Consider the following 17,351-nt stretch of genomic DNA (forward strand, 5'->3'; position numbering starts at 1 on the left):
ATATAACATATTATATGATAACATCCAGTCCAGCTTATATAAGACATATTACAAGTGGTTCCCACTCCCACACGTGGCACACGTGTGGGATGGGCTCACGTCCAAACACATGGACGGTTTAGATATAAACGTACTTCATGGTGGCCCACAGTCCAGGTCTGCTGGACGGTGCAGACCAAAGCAGACAGCATGGTGGCCCACATAGCAGTGAACGGTGTGGATCTCACACACTATGAGAGGTGGGTCCCACAAACTGCTGATGTCAGGAGCAAAACAGATGCACGCCGTGGATGAAATCCATATCACTGTTGGTCACGTCCAAACGGACGGTTAGGATATATCACATATCATGGTGGGCCACGTGGGACGGCAGGGATAAAACACGAGTAAAGGGGGGTCCCACTGTCTGGACGGTACCAATAAATCACTTACATCACAGTGGTTTCCACTGTCCAGATCACTGGACAGTGGAGATCAAAACATATATCATGGTACATCCCATGATCTGGACGGTCAGCATGGGACATGCCTGCATATACAACACATCATCCGGTGGATCCACATGCGTGGCCCACCGGGGATTGAATCTGTCTCATTCCCTAGCCATGGGCCAGGGAGTTGACGGATGGTTTGGATATAAACATACCTCATGGTGGGCGCCAAAGACTTGTTGACGTGGTGCACCAGCCCATCCACTCCACCGTCCAGAGATTGGACGGTGTGGAGATACAACATCAAGGTGGGTCGCCACCGTCTAGAAATGCTGGACGGTGCGGATACTTCCATACATCAAGGTAGGTCCCTCATGGGTGGACAGCATGGATTTATCATAGGTGGGCCACACAATCATTGTATACAGCAAAAAAAGAAAAGAGAGGAAGAGGGAGTGAGAGAGACACACACGTGAGGTGGGGGAGCTCCGCCACTATAAGCTCCCCTAGATCTTACAATGCATCAAGCTGGGTTCCAAAATAGGTGGGTCCTACTTCAAAATTACAATCTATAACTACAAACACCCACCTATGATCTTCTCCTCCTTCTTTCGCCAAAGTATCTTAGAGCTTCAATGGACGAACTTCAACGGTCGAGATTGGGTCATGGACGGTGGAGATGGGAGTAAGGAAGGTGGGCCACACTAGCTTCTCCTCTTGGAAGCCATGGACGTGTGTTGCTTAGAGAGATGAAGTTCAAAAATGAGAGAGAGATGAGAGAGAGAGAGAGAGGGTGATGTAAGAGAAGTGATGGGAAAGAGGGATGGTGAGGTGATGGAGTAATGTGTACTTGTGTAAGGGAGAGAGTTGACTTTGAAGTACTTATATAAGAGAGAGGATGGTTGCTTGTACTTGACATGTGAAGTGATGGATAGGATTGATTGATGGGACATTTCATATAGATTCTCTTGGGATTGCAAACGCGCGGCGTTTTCTCGAACGAAACGTGGGCCCACATCTTCTAGCCCGGATATTGGATCGGTGCGCGAGTAGCGGTGTTGGAACTGCGGCGATAGCGCAGTTGCTAGGGTACAAGTTTCGAGTCAAGCCGACTTCGATATGCAAGTCTCGGCTGAGGATCACGCGCAAACGTCGGATATAGGTCGAGGGTTGCCGGAATTCGACCGGGAGAACTGCGAAAGCCTACAGCATGGTACGGTCTAGGATACGGGTCTTACAACTCTCCCCTCCAAATAAAAATTTCGTTCTCGAAATTTACAGAACAGACAAAGAAAGAGAAAACATCATATATAAGTCAAGGCATAATCTATTTATATAAGGATGGGGGTATCGCTCTCTAATCTTAACCTTGTGCTCCCAAGACGCATCACCAACACTGTGGTGACCCCTACTAAACCTCAAATCCTGGATCAGAAACGATCGAAACTAGGATACCTTGCAACCTCACCATCTCACCAATGACTAATCTAACAAGATGGTCCTAATGCCTGGTTGTGCCAATCGTTGGTGACTCTTCTTGACGACTAAGGGTCTTACTAAGCTACATAAAACCTGCCCTAGGCCTGCTGGGGAGGTGTATGTCTCCCCCAAAGAGGTCGTTGCTGCTGAAAATAGGGGTACTCACGCTTACGATGCCCCGTCTCGCCACATTTGAAGCAAATGCCCGTAAACGGTCTCTTTGGTGGTGCTGAAGGTACTGCTAGCGCTCGAAAGGATGAACGGTTCCTGTGCCTCTACGGCCGTCGACGCTACTGTTGTTGGAAACTACTAGAGGGGGTCTTCCTCTTCTGGTCTCTTCTGTGGTCACAGACCCTCTACAAATCATTTTATTTTGCCTCGTAAATCTAGGCCCTCTGAACTACCTGCTCAAAGGTCGGGAGAATGTGTCCGATGACACGACTCCTGAGGCCAAAACGTAAGCCGTTCTCAAAACGGTGGGCCTTCCGCCCCTCGTCATCAACCAAATATGTTGTGAACCTCGATAGCGCCATAAAACGGGCCGCATACTGCGCACGAACATGTTCCCCTGCACCAGAGTCTCGAACTCTAACGCTCTCTGACAACGAATGTGGTCGGAGAAGTATTGCTGCTCGAATCGGTCAATAAAATCCTCCCACATCCAGACAAAATCAGGCCCTACAACTCGAGTAACAGAGATCCACTAGTGCTCAGCCTCACCTTGGAGAAGAGATACTGCCAACCGGACTCGCTGCTAGGTTGTTCATGCCATAGTATCAAAAATTTTCTCCACATCGGAGCGCCACCTCTCAGCTGCTGTCGGATCTGGCTAGCCTTGGAAATGCAGAGGATCGAGCTGTCTGAACTCTCGAAGAAGGGCACTCGTGCGCTCCTGCTCTGCCTGGGTTGGAGAAACAATTGGGTGCCTGCCCTGTCTCTGAAGCACAGTTGTCACAGCCTGCAACATCTGCTGTAACTGGGAGGCACTCACAGGTACGGTCGGATCCGCATTGGTCTCAGGTGGAGGAACGACATCCTCAGGCTGGGAAGCAGGGATCTCTGGTGGTGGAGTAGGAGTCGCTCGCGTCGCTCTCCCGGGTGGCATGTCCAATAGGAAGAAACAAAGATGCCTATTATCCTTAAATACCCTCGAATATACACATGATGGTGAGCTCTATCAAAAAGTCTCTAAGTTATTCGAAACTTAGGGACCTAATCATTCTAAGTTCTCAACAATCATAGAGTGTAGGGTATCTATCAACGGATATGTGATGTTATCCTCAGGTATTCCCAAGTTATGCTATGATACCATCTTCTGTCACTCCCCAAACCCGAAAATTGGACTCACAGGAATCTCGATTGCCTAATCTTGGGCCAATAGCCTCCGCAGTGCCCCATTTTCGGCTCTCAGCGCCCAAATGCCAGGTTCCGATCCTAGGATCATACAAGGAGGATTTTTCAGCGTACATTTATCTTGTGAGAAGCATAACCACAAGTTTACCCAAATCACAAAGGCAACATCATCATCACATATCCACTAATATAAACATTGAATACAATACTGAAAGAAAAATATATATGTCAAAATTAAAACTCCAGAAGTCAGCTACATGCTCCAAGCTCCACGCTGCTGCAACCTAATATCACCTCACGCATCTATCGTGTATAAGCTTATAAAAAAGCTTAGAGGGTGGTGTAAGTGTGTGTATAAGGTAAATGTCAAGTATTCAATATAGTGTCATAACCATGCAATATCGGAAATACTGGTAAGATCATGGATCATACGATATCAGAGTAAGTGGAAATATTGACATGTCCATGAGTCAAACAATATCAGAGTACGCAATACAGATCAGCTATGTAAATAATGAGTCACAAATATCAGATGTCGATGATGCAATGCAATATACAATTCCTGATGAGTTCACGTATAGCGTTAGCCGCAAGACCATATAAATGCAGAAACACAGTAATCCAAAATGTCATATGCCGTGGATGTAATGTAATATGCGGTGCGAATGGAATGACCATGCTGGAGTGTGAAGTCGGGATGATAGTACGTAGTATCGCAGGCTATGGGGTCCATCACAAGGGACTTCTATCCAGACTACTCCCATACCTAATTTGGATAGTCCGACACGGTGTGATAGACTCCTGATCTCAGGTTAGTCACGCGCCCTAACCCAAATCCTGGCCATTGCAAATGTACACGTAACAAACAGTTGCGCACCACCAACCTGAGTGAATAGTGAATGAATGTATGAGTATGTAACTCCCGCTTAATAAGTCCACATATCAATACTGTACATCGCTGGGATCATCACCAGGGTCTAGTACACTCTACATGCAAATCGCCGCCCACTGACCGTGACCATGCAAGTGGAAGAGACCTCACTATCCGCCTGGCTAGTAATTAGCCAATATCTACCCGGCACGTCGATAGCGGACCCATTCATGAGCTGGTCAAACTCAGCCTAACTATGCTCCTTACGCTCGGGCAGGTAAGGCCACACCCCCTCCCAACCGACCACGACACAGTGGGAGACGTGGCCTCATGGTATTCGACACTCGGGCGCTCATGTATCCACTTGGTCTCGACATTGTGGCGTCTCCTAGCCATGGAGGTTTAGGGACTTTCACCCCATGGACATCTAAAGTGCCCAGATGCTCGAACCAAATATTTTCGGTGTCCCATTCAACCATCCATGACATACCTGTGGAGCTTCGACCCTGATGTCGCTAGGGCGTATAGTAATCACAACACACAATGTAAGATACATGAGTCATACAATCCAGTCATGCATCAACCCTACGCATACTATGCACTCATATGAGATAACCTCCGCCTATTAGGGAGTCTCATAACAATCTGCCCAGTGACATATGCAATGGTCAACCACATCTCATAACAAATATGCAGATGATTCGTGTGGGCATCGATCATGATGCTATGTTGTCACATACTCATAATCGGTATTAATAACCGACATTGACAATGTGGACATTTAACCAACATTGTTCCCAAGGAATGACCCACATAGAGTCTAACATATAGTGGACTCATGGCCTCACACAAGGGCCTAATATACAACACCATGGGTCTCACTCAAGAGTTTAGTATATATCACGATGGGCCTCTCACATGGGCCTAATATACAATACGACGGGCTCGATCGCCTGGCCCTCAAATGCACCATAATGGGCCTCATCACATAGGGCTTACATACATTACATAAGCCTCAAATGCATCAAGCTGAGGCTGAATGCTCATTAGAAAGGGGGCCTCAAATATGGGCTGCATATACATCATAATGGGCCTTAAACATGGGCTGAATACACATCAAACGGGCCTCAAATACCAGCCGCATATATATCACATTGGGCCTCAAACATAGGCCAAATGTACATCACAATGAGCCTCAAATACGGGTCGCGTATACATCACATTGGGCCTTGACAATCGGCCTCTATATCTGGCCTCGACAATCGGAATTGGCAATCGGTCACAATAATTAGCCTCGATCGCTAATCGGCAATTAGCCACGACAATCGGAATTGATAGATAATCGGCCTCGATGATCGGAATAGGTGAGGATGGGCCTAACAAGGCCTAAGGGAAGGTCACAATGTGGATGTCCAACCATCATTGCCCATCAATGTGAACCTTTAACCAACATTGCTTCCAAGGAATGACATTCATAGGGCCAATCGTATAATGGGCCCAAGGCCTCATACAAGGGCCTAATACACATCATCATGGGCCTTGCTTATGGGGCATACACACATCACATTGGACCTCACCCATGGGCCAATGTATATAACATCGGGCTGTATCAACGGGTCGAATCAAATGGGCTGACTCAAATGGGTCGGTACAAATGGGCCAAGTCAAATGGACTAAGTCGAGTGAGCTAATACAAATGGGCCGAATCGAATGGGTTGAATCAAATGGGTTAATACAAATGGTCGAATCGAATAGGCCAAATCAAATGGAACAATACAAATGGGCCAAGTCAATGGGTCGAATTAAACGCGCCAATACAAATGGGCCGAGTCAATGGGCCAAAACAAATGGGCCAATTCAAATGGGTCGAATCCAATGGGCCTAATCAAATGGGTTGATCGAATGGACCGAGTCGAATAGGCCGAGTCAAATGGCCGAGTCGAATAGGCCGAGGCGAACGGGCCGAGTCAAATGGGCCGAGTCAGACGGCCGAGTCGAATGGGCCGAATCAAATGGGCCGATCGAATGGACCGAGTCGAATAAGCCTAGTCAAGTACACCATTCATCTGTTTAGAGATCATAATGGAGCATACAAAAATGAATCATATATCTGGACCATACCACAAATGACAGTGGTGGTAATGATTTCCACCGTTAAATTTCTAGTGGGCACACCATAGTATTTACTTTCCATCCATACTATTCATATGGTCACAAGGACCTAAACAGGGAAGGTAAACAAATATTATATTAAATCAAAACTTCCGTAACCCAAAGGGGTTTCAAGGGTGAACGTTCATCACCACTGTTTTCTGTAGGGTGGTCCACTTTATATTAGATCTGCCTTATTTTATTTATTTTATTATTATTATTATTACTTTTTTTTTGGTCTCAAGCCGTGAGATGAGGTGTCCCCAAATAAGCAGACGGTTTAGATATAACACATATACCAACGGGTCCCACAGAATTGCTGGTGTCATGGGGCCCATTGATGGATGGTATAAATGCAGCACATACATCAATCGGGTTGGGCTGTGTAGATACTGCACATACATCATGATGGAGCCGCACCTGGCACCGTCCAATCCGACGGTGCAGACGAAACACATATATTTAGGTGGGTCCACGAGCGTGGCCAGTGGCCAGTGTAACAAATGGATGGACGGTTGGATGAAAAACATCCATCAACGGTGGGTCCCACGTACGTGGCCCACCGTGATATATATAATAATAATGTATTACATATATACGTAAATATAATATAATATAATATAATATAATATATAAATATCTGCTCCAGATCCACCGTCTAGTTACATCTGGATGGTGTAGATTGTATACTTAAAGGTGGGTCCCACGTGGGAGTGGCCCACCATCATCACGCATAAAAGATATTAATATAATATTAATATCTTATATACATACAATATATATATATATATATATATATATATATATATATATATATATATATAGAACATATTATACGATAACATCCAGTCCAGCGTATATAAAACATTACAAGTGGGTCCCACTCCCACACGTGGCACACGTGTGGGATGGGCTCACGTCCAAACACATGGACGGTTTAGATATAAATGTACATCATGGTGGCCCACCGTCCAGGTCTGCTGGACGGTGCAGACCAAAGCATACATCATGGTGGCCCACATAGCAGTGAACGGTGTGGATCTCACACACTATGAGAGGTGGGTCCCACAAACTGCTGATGTCAGGAGCAAAACAGATGCACGGCGTGGATGAAATCCACATCACTGTGGGTCACGTCCAAACGGACGGTTAGGATATATCACATATCATGGTGGGCCACGTGGGACGGCAGGGATAAAACACGAGTAAAGGGGGGTCCCACTGTCTGGACGGTACCAATAAATCACTTACATCACGGTGGTTTCCACCGTCCAGATCACTGGACGGTGGAGATCAAAACATATCATGGTACATCCCATGATCTGGACGGTCAGCATGGGACACGCCTGCATATACAGCACATTATCCGGTGGATCCACGTGCGTGGCCCACCGGGGATTGAATCTGTTTCATTCCCTGGCCCATGGCCAGGGAGTTGATGGATGGTTTGGATACAAGCATACCTCATGGTGGGCGCCACAGACTTGTTGACGAGGTGCACCAGCCCATCCACTCCACCGTCCAGAGATTGGACGGTGTGGAGATACAACATCAAGGTGGGTCCCCACTGTCTAGAAATGCTGGACGGTGCGGATACTTCCATACATCAAGGTAGGTCCCTCGTGGGTGGATAGCATGGATTTATCATAGGTGGGCCACACAATCATTGTACACAACAAAAAAGAAAAGAGAGGAAGAGGGAGAGAGAGAGACACACACACGTGAGGTGGGGGAGCTCCGCCACTATGAGCTCCTCTAGATCTTACAATGCATCAAGATGGGTCCCAAAATAGGTGGGCCCTACTTCAAAATTACAATCTACAACTACAAACACCCACCTATGATCTTCTCCTCCTTCTTTCGCCAAAGTATCTTAGAGCTTCGATGGACGAATTTCAACGGTCGAGATTGGGTCATGGACGGTGGAGATGGGAGTAAGGAAGGTGGGCCACACTAGCTTCTCCTCTTGGAAGCCATAGATGTGGGTTGTTTAGAGAGATGGAGTTTGAAAATGAGAGAGAGAGGGTAATGTAAGAGAAGTGATGGGAAAGAGGGATGGTGAGGTGATGGAGTGATGTGCACTTGTGTAAGGGAGAGAGTTGACTTTGAAATACTTATATAAGAGAGAGGATGGTTGCTTGTACCTGACATGTGAAGTGATAGATGAGATTGATTGATGGGACATTTCGTAGAGATTCTCTTGGGATTGCAAACGGGTGGCGTTTTCTCAAACTGAACGTGGGCCCACATCTTCTAGCCCAGGTATTGGATCGGTGCGTGAGTCGCGGCGTTAGAACCGCGGCGATGGCGCGGTCACTAGGATACAAGTTTCGAGTCAAGCCGACTTCAGTATGCAAGTCTCGACTGAGGATCGCGCGCAAACGTCGGATACAGGTTGAGGGTTACCGGAATTCTACCGGGAGGACCGCGGAAGCCTACAGTATGGTACGGTCCAGGATATAGGTCTTACACAAGGTAAGTCTCGTTCTTCTCTGATTGAAGCAACATCATCTGAGATATGGTTTTCTTGGATTTGAAATCTTCCTCTGATTCTTGGTGCGATGCTTTCTTAGAATCGTTTTTTGTGGAATTTTTGTTAGAAATTGAGGGTTTCCTACCTATACAATATTTGGGACTATATGAATTTCTTTCTTAAAAATTTGGAGGTTTGCTGTCTAGAGGACGTGCCTGGTAGTTCATTTGATTTGTAGGACTGTATGGATTTTTTCCTAAAAGTTGGGGGTTTGCTGCCTAGACAAATTGCATGGTACTTCACTTGATTTCTGGGATTCTATGGATTCTTTCTGAAAAATTGGGGGTTGGCTGCCTAGACGATGTGCATGGTAGTTCACTGGATTATCGGGACTTACATGTTCTTGTAAATTTTGGTGGGAAGCTTTTTATGACTATGTTTTATACGTGTATCGAAATCATGAGCTTGCAAATGTGATATGGGTGGGTTTCATGCATGTGGTCATTGAAGCCAATATGTGTTACTTGCATGGTAATCATGAGCTTCTCTCTATTTTTAATCTACATGTGTTAAAAACCCATAGATTCCTATAAATCTGGCAAAGAGGTTGATATACAGAGATTGTTTCATGTCATTGTGGCTAGACTCATGTTACTATAGAATCATACGGTTGTTCATGTTCATGCTTCATTGTAGCCAGACATACAGAGATTGTTTCATCTCCTTCATGTTCATGCTTCAACTGTGAACAATTAGTGATGCATTTTCTGTAAAGCATTGAAAGCCATGCTAATCCAAATGGATCTTAGAGTTTCATTAAGATTTTTTTTTAGTTTCAGTACTGACTCTGAAACTGTTTCATTTCCTGTATTCATGTAGCATGGTCACTGATGCCTGTATAGTGTAATTTCTATTAGTTTGGATCCTAATCTACTTGCTTTTTTTTTTTTTTTCATGTTATATGTTAACTGTGTTCAGTCTATTATGTAAACTGTCCCTTATAACTGGTTCATTTCCATCTTCATGCGTTTCATTCTTCTTAAGGATGTTCAGACTATATGTTAATTGTGCTTAGTGTATTTTATATTTCTCTATCATTTCCTTCATTCTTTTTAAGGACGTTCATTTCAAATATTAACTACAATCAATGTATTCTGTAAACTGCTTCATTATATGTTTTGTAAACCCTCTTGGTTCCTACCTTCATTCCAACTAGCTGTGCCATTTCCTGGCATCATATAATTTTTGTTAACTTATGTTCTCATGTTTATGCCTCATGTTCTACTCCTTCTTGCTTAATTAAATAGTGTTTGCTGGATGTAAGAACTGACAGTTTCCGTAGAATGTGTCATTTTCCTGCCCCATCTAACTGTTTCATCTCCAACTCAATGTATTTCATGCTTCTTGGATGATGAGTCAGTTGCCCTGGAAAGACATTGCCCTCATGATGCTCAAATAAACAGATTCTGATCTCCTTCATGTTCATGCTTCAACTGTGAACAATTGGTGATGCATTTTCTGTAAAGCATTGAAAGTCATGCTAATCCAAATGGATCTTAGAGTTTCATTGTAGATTTTTTTTTCAGTTTCAGTACTGACTCTGAAACTATTTCATTTCCTATATTCGATATAGCATGGTCACTAAAGCCTGTATATTATAATTTCTGTTAGTTTGGATCCTAATCTACTTGCTTTTTTCTCATGTTATATGTTAACTGTGCTCAGTCTATTATGTAAACTGCCCCTTGTAACTGGTTCATTTCCATCTCCATATGTTTTATTCTTCTTGGCCCATGAGCTTGTTGGCATGGAATGGCATTGCCCTCATGTAAGTAAAATAAACATATGCCGATATCTTACATGTTAATGCTTCAACTGTGACATTTCAATGTATATCCTTCAAGGATGTTCATTTCCAATAATAACTGTAATCAGTGTATTTTTTAAACTGCTTCATTACATGTTTTGTAAACTCTCTCTGTTCCTACCTTCATTCCAACTTTCTGCTCCTTCTTTCCTAGCATCATATCATTTCTGTTAACTGAAGCCTGTACAATATAATTTTGTTAGTTTGGAACTTAATCTACTTGTATTCATACAGGATTTTCAATTCGTAGGATCTCCTATAGACTATTAATACAGACTTTGAATCCGATGTATATCTGATTCAAGTGTTTGGATCCTAATCTACTTATATCAATACAGGATTTTCAATTTATAGGATCTCCTATACAGTTTTAATACAGACTTTGAATCTGATTTATATTTGATTTAAGCGGTTAATATTTTTTAGATTGTTGTGATTTTTTCATGGTAGCCCATCGAATGTACATTGGACCTAATCAACGGTTTGGATCAATGGATTGGATTAAGTGTGCTTTGCCATTAGGAGTACTATAACATATATAGCATAGAGTGGAATGGAATTGCATAAATAAGAGAGAGAGAGAGAGAGAGAGAGAGAGAGAGAGAGAGATCGGTTCTTTTGCAACTGATGGAGGTGAGAATTTCGTGTAGCTAGCTGCATGTGGGGCCCACTGTATTCGTGGTTCATGCTTCAATCACAATGGAAATGTTGAGAAGAAGTGTTGTTGCTTCCTCTGATTCTGCTTCTGTTGGAGTTCAAATGGATAAAAACCTCTCTAAATCTCGTTGTTCTCATGGAATTGCTGCTATGTTCTCTGATTATTAAAAAACTCATGAAAACAGTCCAATTCCATGTTTTGAAAAGATTTTGAATCGAACCCAAATGCGGAATCTTGCAAAAAGCCCTTGTACTTTGATGGATGTTGTTATTAAGTTGAGGGATACATCGTCTTCTAGTTATTGTAAAACTCACCATAAGAATTCGAATTCGAGTCTTGATAATCCCCACAAGTCAAACCCAAATGCGGAATCTTGCAAAAAGCTGGTGTAATTCAACGACCGATGCTATTAAGTTGGATGATGCATCAGATTCAAAGTCTATATTGCTACTGTATAGGAGATCAGATTCAAAGTTTGGTTATTTCATGTGATTAGTTAACCGTGAACAGTCCATTCTGTAAGCTGGTCTAAAACAATTTTCTTATTTTTGTGTCGTTTCGTTTATTTTACGTAATTGTTTCATTTCCATGCCCCATGTAACTGGTTCATTTCCATCTACATGTATTTCATGTTGATCTCCTTCATGTTCATGCGTAAGTGCAACATTTCTATATATATTTCTCTACGATTTTCATTTTCAATGATTAATATTTATAATATCTTCTGTTTCGAACACTTTCTGTAAAGTAATGAAAGGCATTTTTTTTTTGTTTCAACTGATATTCTAGTTCTGAAAAAAAAAATGCAACTTTGAGAATAAATATAGTTTTTCTTGTTCAGTGTAACTGTGTCATTAAGATATTTTAATGTGATGAAATCGCAATCTTCAATATCCAAATTTTGTGGTTCCATTCATAATAAACTGACGTAATTCATCAAGTTCAGGCTACGGGGTTTTATTCAGTGGTTCTCAAGAATTTATTCCGCACAGGACACGTTCAGTGGAATTTTGGGTATGTATGCTGGCATTTACATTTCTACTAATGACTGAATTGTTTCTACTTTCATTCACTACTACCACTTTCGCAAACACATCGTAATTTTATATCTGTTTTAGTGAAATGTTTGGATATATGTTGTATATATAACATTTTCATTTATAAAAAACTATTTGGGGCTTTGATGTTTATTTAATTGCTGGAATTAAACTCTCGTATAAAAAAATGACGTAGCTATATGTAATCATCTCCAAGTCATGTTTATCTCTCAAGATGGCATACCTTTAACGGGGCGTTTGGCGCATGGTATTAGATGGGATTCGGTGGGATGGAATTGCATTTGGTCCCGTGCTAATTCCACTCAATGTTTGGGAAGAATGGAATAGCTTGGAATTAGATTAGATGGAATTGCATTGGGTCTAGTGCTAATTCTACTCAATGTTACAAGTTGTGTAGGTCCCACCATGATGTGTGGGCTATATCCACACCGTTCACCCATTTTTCAAGATCTTTTTAGAGCATGGGCCAAAAAATCAGGTAGATCTAAAGCTCAAGTGGACCCCACCATAGAAAGCAGCGGGGATTGAATACCTACCGTTGAAAACTTCTTTAGGGCCACATAAGTTTTGGATCTACCTCATTTTAGGCGCATGCTATAAAACGAGGTTACAAAACAAATGAATAGTTTGGATATAACGCATATGTGTTATTCTCAAGAGTTTCAAATGATGGTGGGTATATCCATTCAATGTACCACAGAATTACAAACATATCATGGAATTAAGCTTATCCCATGGTATCAGGGGACAATCCCTTCCATGTGTAATAATTATGTTTTTTGAATCCCATCCCACCTAATCCTTCCCAATGCCATGAGCCAAACACCCCCTAAATTGATTTGATCAGATAATCCCCACGGAAAGATTATCAGTTTGGGAAGTAGATTAAGCTATAGATTTTGGATTTATATTAAAAACACACTCCTGCATAAACGTGTAGGTGAACAATTGGTTATGGATAATGAACAGGATGAATAGATGGAAAGGTCTGTTATCATTCAAGCGATGGCAGCTTGTGTAGCAGCTGTTGGGAAATACTGTCGCGTATACATGTTCAAACAATCTGCACGACACGAGGATGATGAGCGAGCGAGGTTCATCAACTCTATCATTCGGGCGACTGAAGGGATTGTGTAACTCAACTCAGGATGACTCGAGATACTTTTTTTTGAATTATATACTAAACTACGTGAGAAGACACATCTGCGCGATACTCGTAATGTGAGTCTAGAAGAACAGTTAGTTATTTTCCTCCACACCGTGGGCCATAATGTTCACAATCGGGTAATAGGACACGGATTTATTCGATCAGGTGAAACCATTAGCTGCCACTTTCATCATGTATTGCCATTGTATCATTGTACCCTGAGTTCATTAAACAGCCGGGATCATAAACACCCTCTGAGATCCAAACAAATATAAATTGGGCTGCATACTTTCAGGTATCATTTTAATTGATAGCCAATGTGTATTTATATTGTTATTCACAAATCTCTATTAACAAGTATGTCCCTAAATGAAATTTGATGAAATGCATTTAGTATTATTGTGTTGGTGTAATTGACAGGACACACATACCTGCTCATGTCCAAGCAGCGGATCATGCGAGCTTTCGCAATCGGAAAATGGTCATCTCTCAAAATGTTCTTGCAACTTGTTCATTTGATATGAATTTTTTATATGTACTAGCCAGTTGGGAGGGTTCTGCTTCGGATGCGAGGATTCTACACAACGCTTTGACCCGATTAGATGATCCCTTACTTGTCCCACATGTACTGGTTATCTGTTCAAAGATTACCCATCTGATTAATACTTATGAAATCTTCGATTGTCCGCTTAATGGAACATTTATTCAAATGTATAGAAAAATATTATGTTGTCAACGCTAGATACGCTCATTCACCTGGGGCGTTCAATACACCTACAGGAGTATCGAATCAGGAGAGCGCCTGCGAACATGAGCTGTTTAATTACCAACATGCACAACTGCGCAATGCAATCGAGCGTTGTTTTGGTGTTATGAAAGGCAGATTTCCCATATTGAAGACGGTCATACAGCATGAATTCCACACACAAGTGAAAATTGTAATAGCCTGTTGTGTATTACATAATTTTATACGAATTGGACATGAGTCTCATTAAGATCTACATGACGCTGATATATCTATGGCTCATGTGGAGAGTAACCCAACACCGCATGAGGTATCAACGAATGATGAGAGGTAATGGTTGCTGCAAGTTACTCAGCGAGAGGAAGAAGCTTGGATTCGAGTGCGCAATGATATTGCAACTCGAATGTAGGTAGATGCGCATTAGAATAGTAGGAGTAGATAGTCAAATTATTTTTAGTTCTTTTATGCAATCTTTCATACGAACTGGACACTATTCAGTTGCTCATAATATTAAGTACTTGTCAATGGAATTATGGTCTTTCAAAATTTTGAAATATAATTCCAAGTATGTCCAATTTCTAATCCTTCTTGCTATCGTCATGTAAATTCTAACCTCGTGGGTTGACATTAGATAAACTTCATCTATACTTGACACGTGCTACATGCGTAGGTGGAATGACAGACATCTGGTCCAATGATACATCAACACCAACACAATTACCAGTTAAAACACCAGTGGTACCAAATCGATGTTCTCCACGAGGAAAGATCATGAAATCCCTCACCAAACCTCTGTCCCGAGCAGCAAAAATCAAATAGACTAGAGCTATGAATCAACTCATGTTGCTCGAATAGGTTACATTGAGACGTAAAGCTGATAATGGTTTCAAGCGGGAAGCCTACCAAGCAGCTGCTGAAGAGGTGACGAAGCATATAGGCATAGTTGTGAATTGGTAGAATGTGGAAAATCGGTTGGGTATTACAAGAGAGAATATAATGTCGTGAAGTACATGCTGGCAACCAGTGGGTTTGGATGGGATAATGAGCGAATAGTGGTTACGACTACTGATGAAGTTTGGGAAGAATACATTAGGGTAAGATTTACAAAAGTAGAGTTTACAAAATGATTCCACCCATTCTACATAGTTTAATGACCCTTAAATAATATCTAATTTTTGCTTACTTACAACTTTCTTTTACGGCTGCAGTCTCACCTGCGCGCTGAAAGACTCCGCGGCAAAAGAATCGATAGAATGGATGACCTTGCGGTTATCGTTGGATCCGATCAGGCCACAGGACGTTATGTGCAAAGGAGTATCGCTGCATCATCCTCTCGAATTCAACGAGATCTTAATGAGGCATGGAGGGACCTCGAAAATGATCTTGATGATACCATTGACCTCTCAGAGGATAAGGTAGCAGACTTGACAGGGACCAATCAATTTTCATTGGGCACTCCTTTAATGGAAAATCGCATGTCCCGCGGCACTCCTACTCGTACTTCCGATTCTGATGGTAGCCGGGGTGGGACCGCATCAAAGAAACGTATGCGGCCTCCTCATCCCTGTGATGTACTCGATATCTCTCTTAAGACTGTTGCAGAGGCTATTCGTGATTTTGGCCTAGGCAAAGAGGTGAATCGTACTAGCAAAGTACTTGATGTCCTCGAAGAGGTGCAAGGGTTGACCAACTCAAAGTTTATCGAAGTTAGTCAGCTGTTGAGTAGGAACGAGAAGTTCGCATCATTCTTTGTCAGTCTTCGACTTAAGCGCCCGTCGAGTGGTTGAAGAAAACACTCCGCGAAAAGTTTGGGGATGTAGGTGTTGGGTCTGTTTGACAGGGACTGGTCCCTGTTTCTTTTGATCCATTTCTTTGTAGACCTGTAATAACTTTTTTACACTGATGCTGGTTCTTTGTGGATTGGTATATTTTGTATAGTGTATACCAAAGTGAATGATGTGGTAATGAATACTTTTGGTTATGTAATATCTTTGCTAGATGTAATCACACGCTTGCTGTATGCACATTAAGACAGATAGGACCACACACTTCGACCAGAGAATGGGTACGTACTCCCAACTTTTTCAATACATTTGATCACAGACACTACTTTTTTTTTTGTCAATTGGATATGCCTTGTAATTTTTAAATGCGTTTCTATTCAAATACATTAGTATACATTCCAATAATGGACATGTCAATGTGGACGGCTAAAAAAAAGTACTACGTTGTACTAGTGAGGCGTTGAACGGGCATATATTTGTCATGGGATGATGCTGGATTGGAAGTCGAGGGATACAGCGGAAGCAGACATCGAGCTTTCAAGAATTGGAAGGAAGTTGCTGCATGTCGAAACAGTCACTTCGGTAATACCAGTGCACAATTGGGACTTGGACGAGGATCTCATGCGAGATATATTGCCACATATTGTGACGAGGTTGACATCCTTCATTCATCAACTTCGTCTATCCAACAGACGACCCGTGCCATGGTTTTTAGGGCCACGTCGACTGACGATACCGCCCTGTCTTTTGGAGAGAGATTTTGTGCACTTGTGACTATCATCCTGGTCCTTTTCTTTGCATTGTTTATTATTTTTAAATTCTAGGTATTAGTGGTTGTGTACCTAATTGAAGAATACTTATTTTGAACTGTTTCTTTATGGTGGGTGATTTGATTACATGGGTATCATTTGGTGTGGTCACTTGTATATCTAGGCCTGCTTCACCTTGATCGTGATTTTATCACCAAGCACTGTCATGCTGTGGTCCACTAGATATGTGGACCTGCTACATTTGAAAGTGATTTTAATGCACCAGAATCATTTGGTGTGGTCCACTAGATATCTCGACCACACTCATTTTTAAGATAACACCATTTACACCGTCTATCAATTATATTGGACGGTGTGGATACCGTAGTTTTCATTTGGTGCACCACTTGATTTCTGGACTTGCTACACGTGCATGTGATTTTAATGCCCCAGAATGATAATGGTGTGGTCCACCGGATATCTGAACCACTTTCTTTTTTTGAGAGACACCAATTAGTCCTTACATTAGTTATATTGGACGGTGTGGATACCACGGTTTACAGTTGGTGTGGTTCACTCGAGACC

The 17,351-nt window shown here is 42.3% G+C and overlaps 1 protein-coding gene across 1 annotated transcript; it reads left to right on the forward strand.

Annotated features, from left to right (window-relative positions):
• Positions 1-15,243: 15,243 nt before the first annotated feature.
• On the forward strand, positions 15,244-16,020 carry LOC131247050 (uncharacterized). Its single transcript, XM_058247495.1, has 2 exons — positions 15,244-15,327; positions 15,442-16,020. The coding sequence occupies exons 1-2, from the start codon at positions 15,244-15,246 to the stop codon at positions 16,018-16,020; spliced, it is 663 nt and encodes a 220-aa protein (XP_058103478.1).
• Positions 16,021-17,351: the final 1,331 nt, after the last annotated feature.

The sequence above is a fragment of the Magnolia sinica genome, chromosome 5, assembly GCF_029962835.1.
Source record: "Magnolia sinica isolate HGM2019 chromosome 5, MsV1, whole genome shotgun sequence".
Taxonomy (NCBI): Eukaryota; Viridiplantae; Streptophyta; class Magnoliopsida; order Magnoliales; family Magnoliaceae; genus Magnolia; species Magnolia sinica.

Excerpts from the sequence above, each read along its gene's own strand:
- LOC131247050 (XM_058247495.1), top strand. The coding sequence starts at position 15,244 with ATGCTGGCAACCAGTGGGTTTGGATGGGATAATGAGCGAATAGTGGTT. Across the intron at positions 15,328-15,441 it reads TTTGGGAAGAATACATTAGG|TCTCACCTGCGCGCTGAAAG; the intron begins GTAAGATTTACA and ends TTACGGCTGCAG.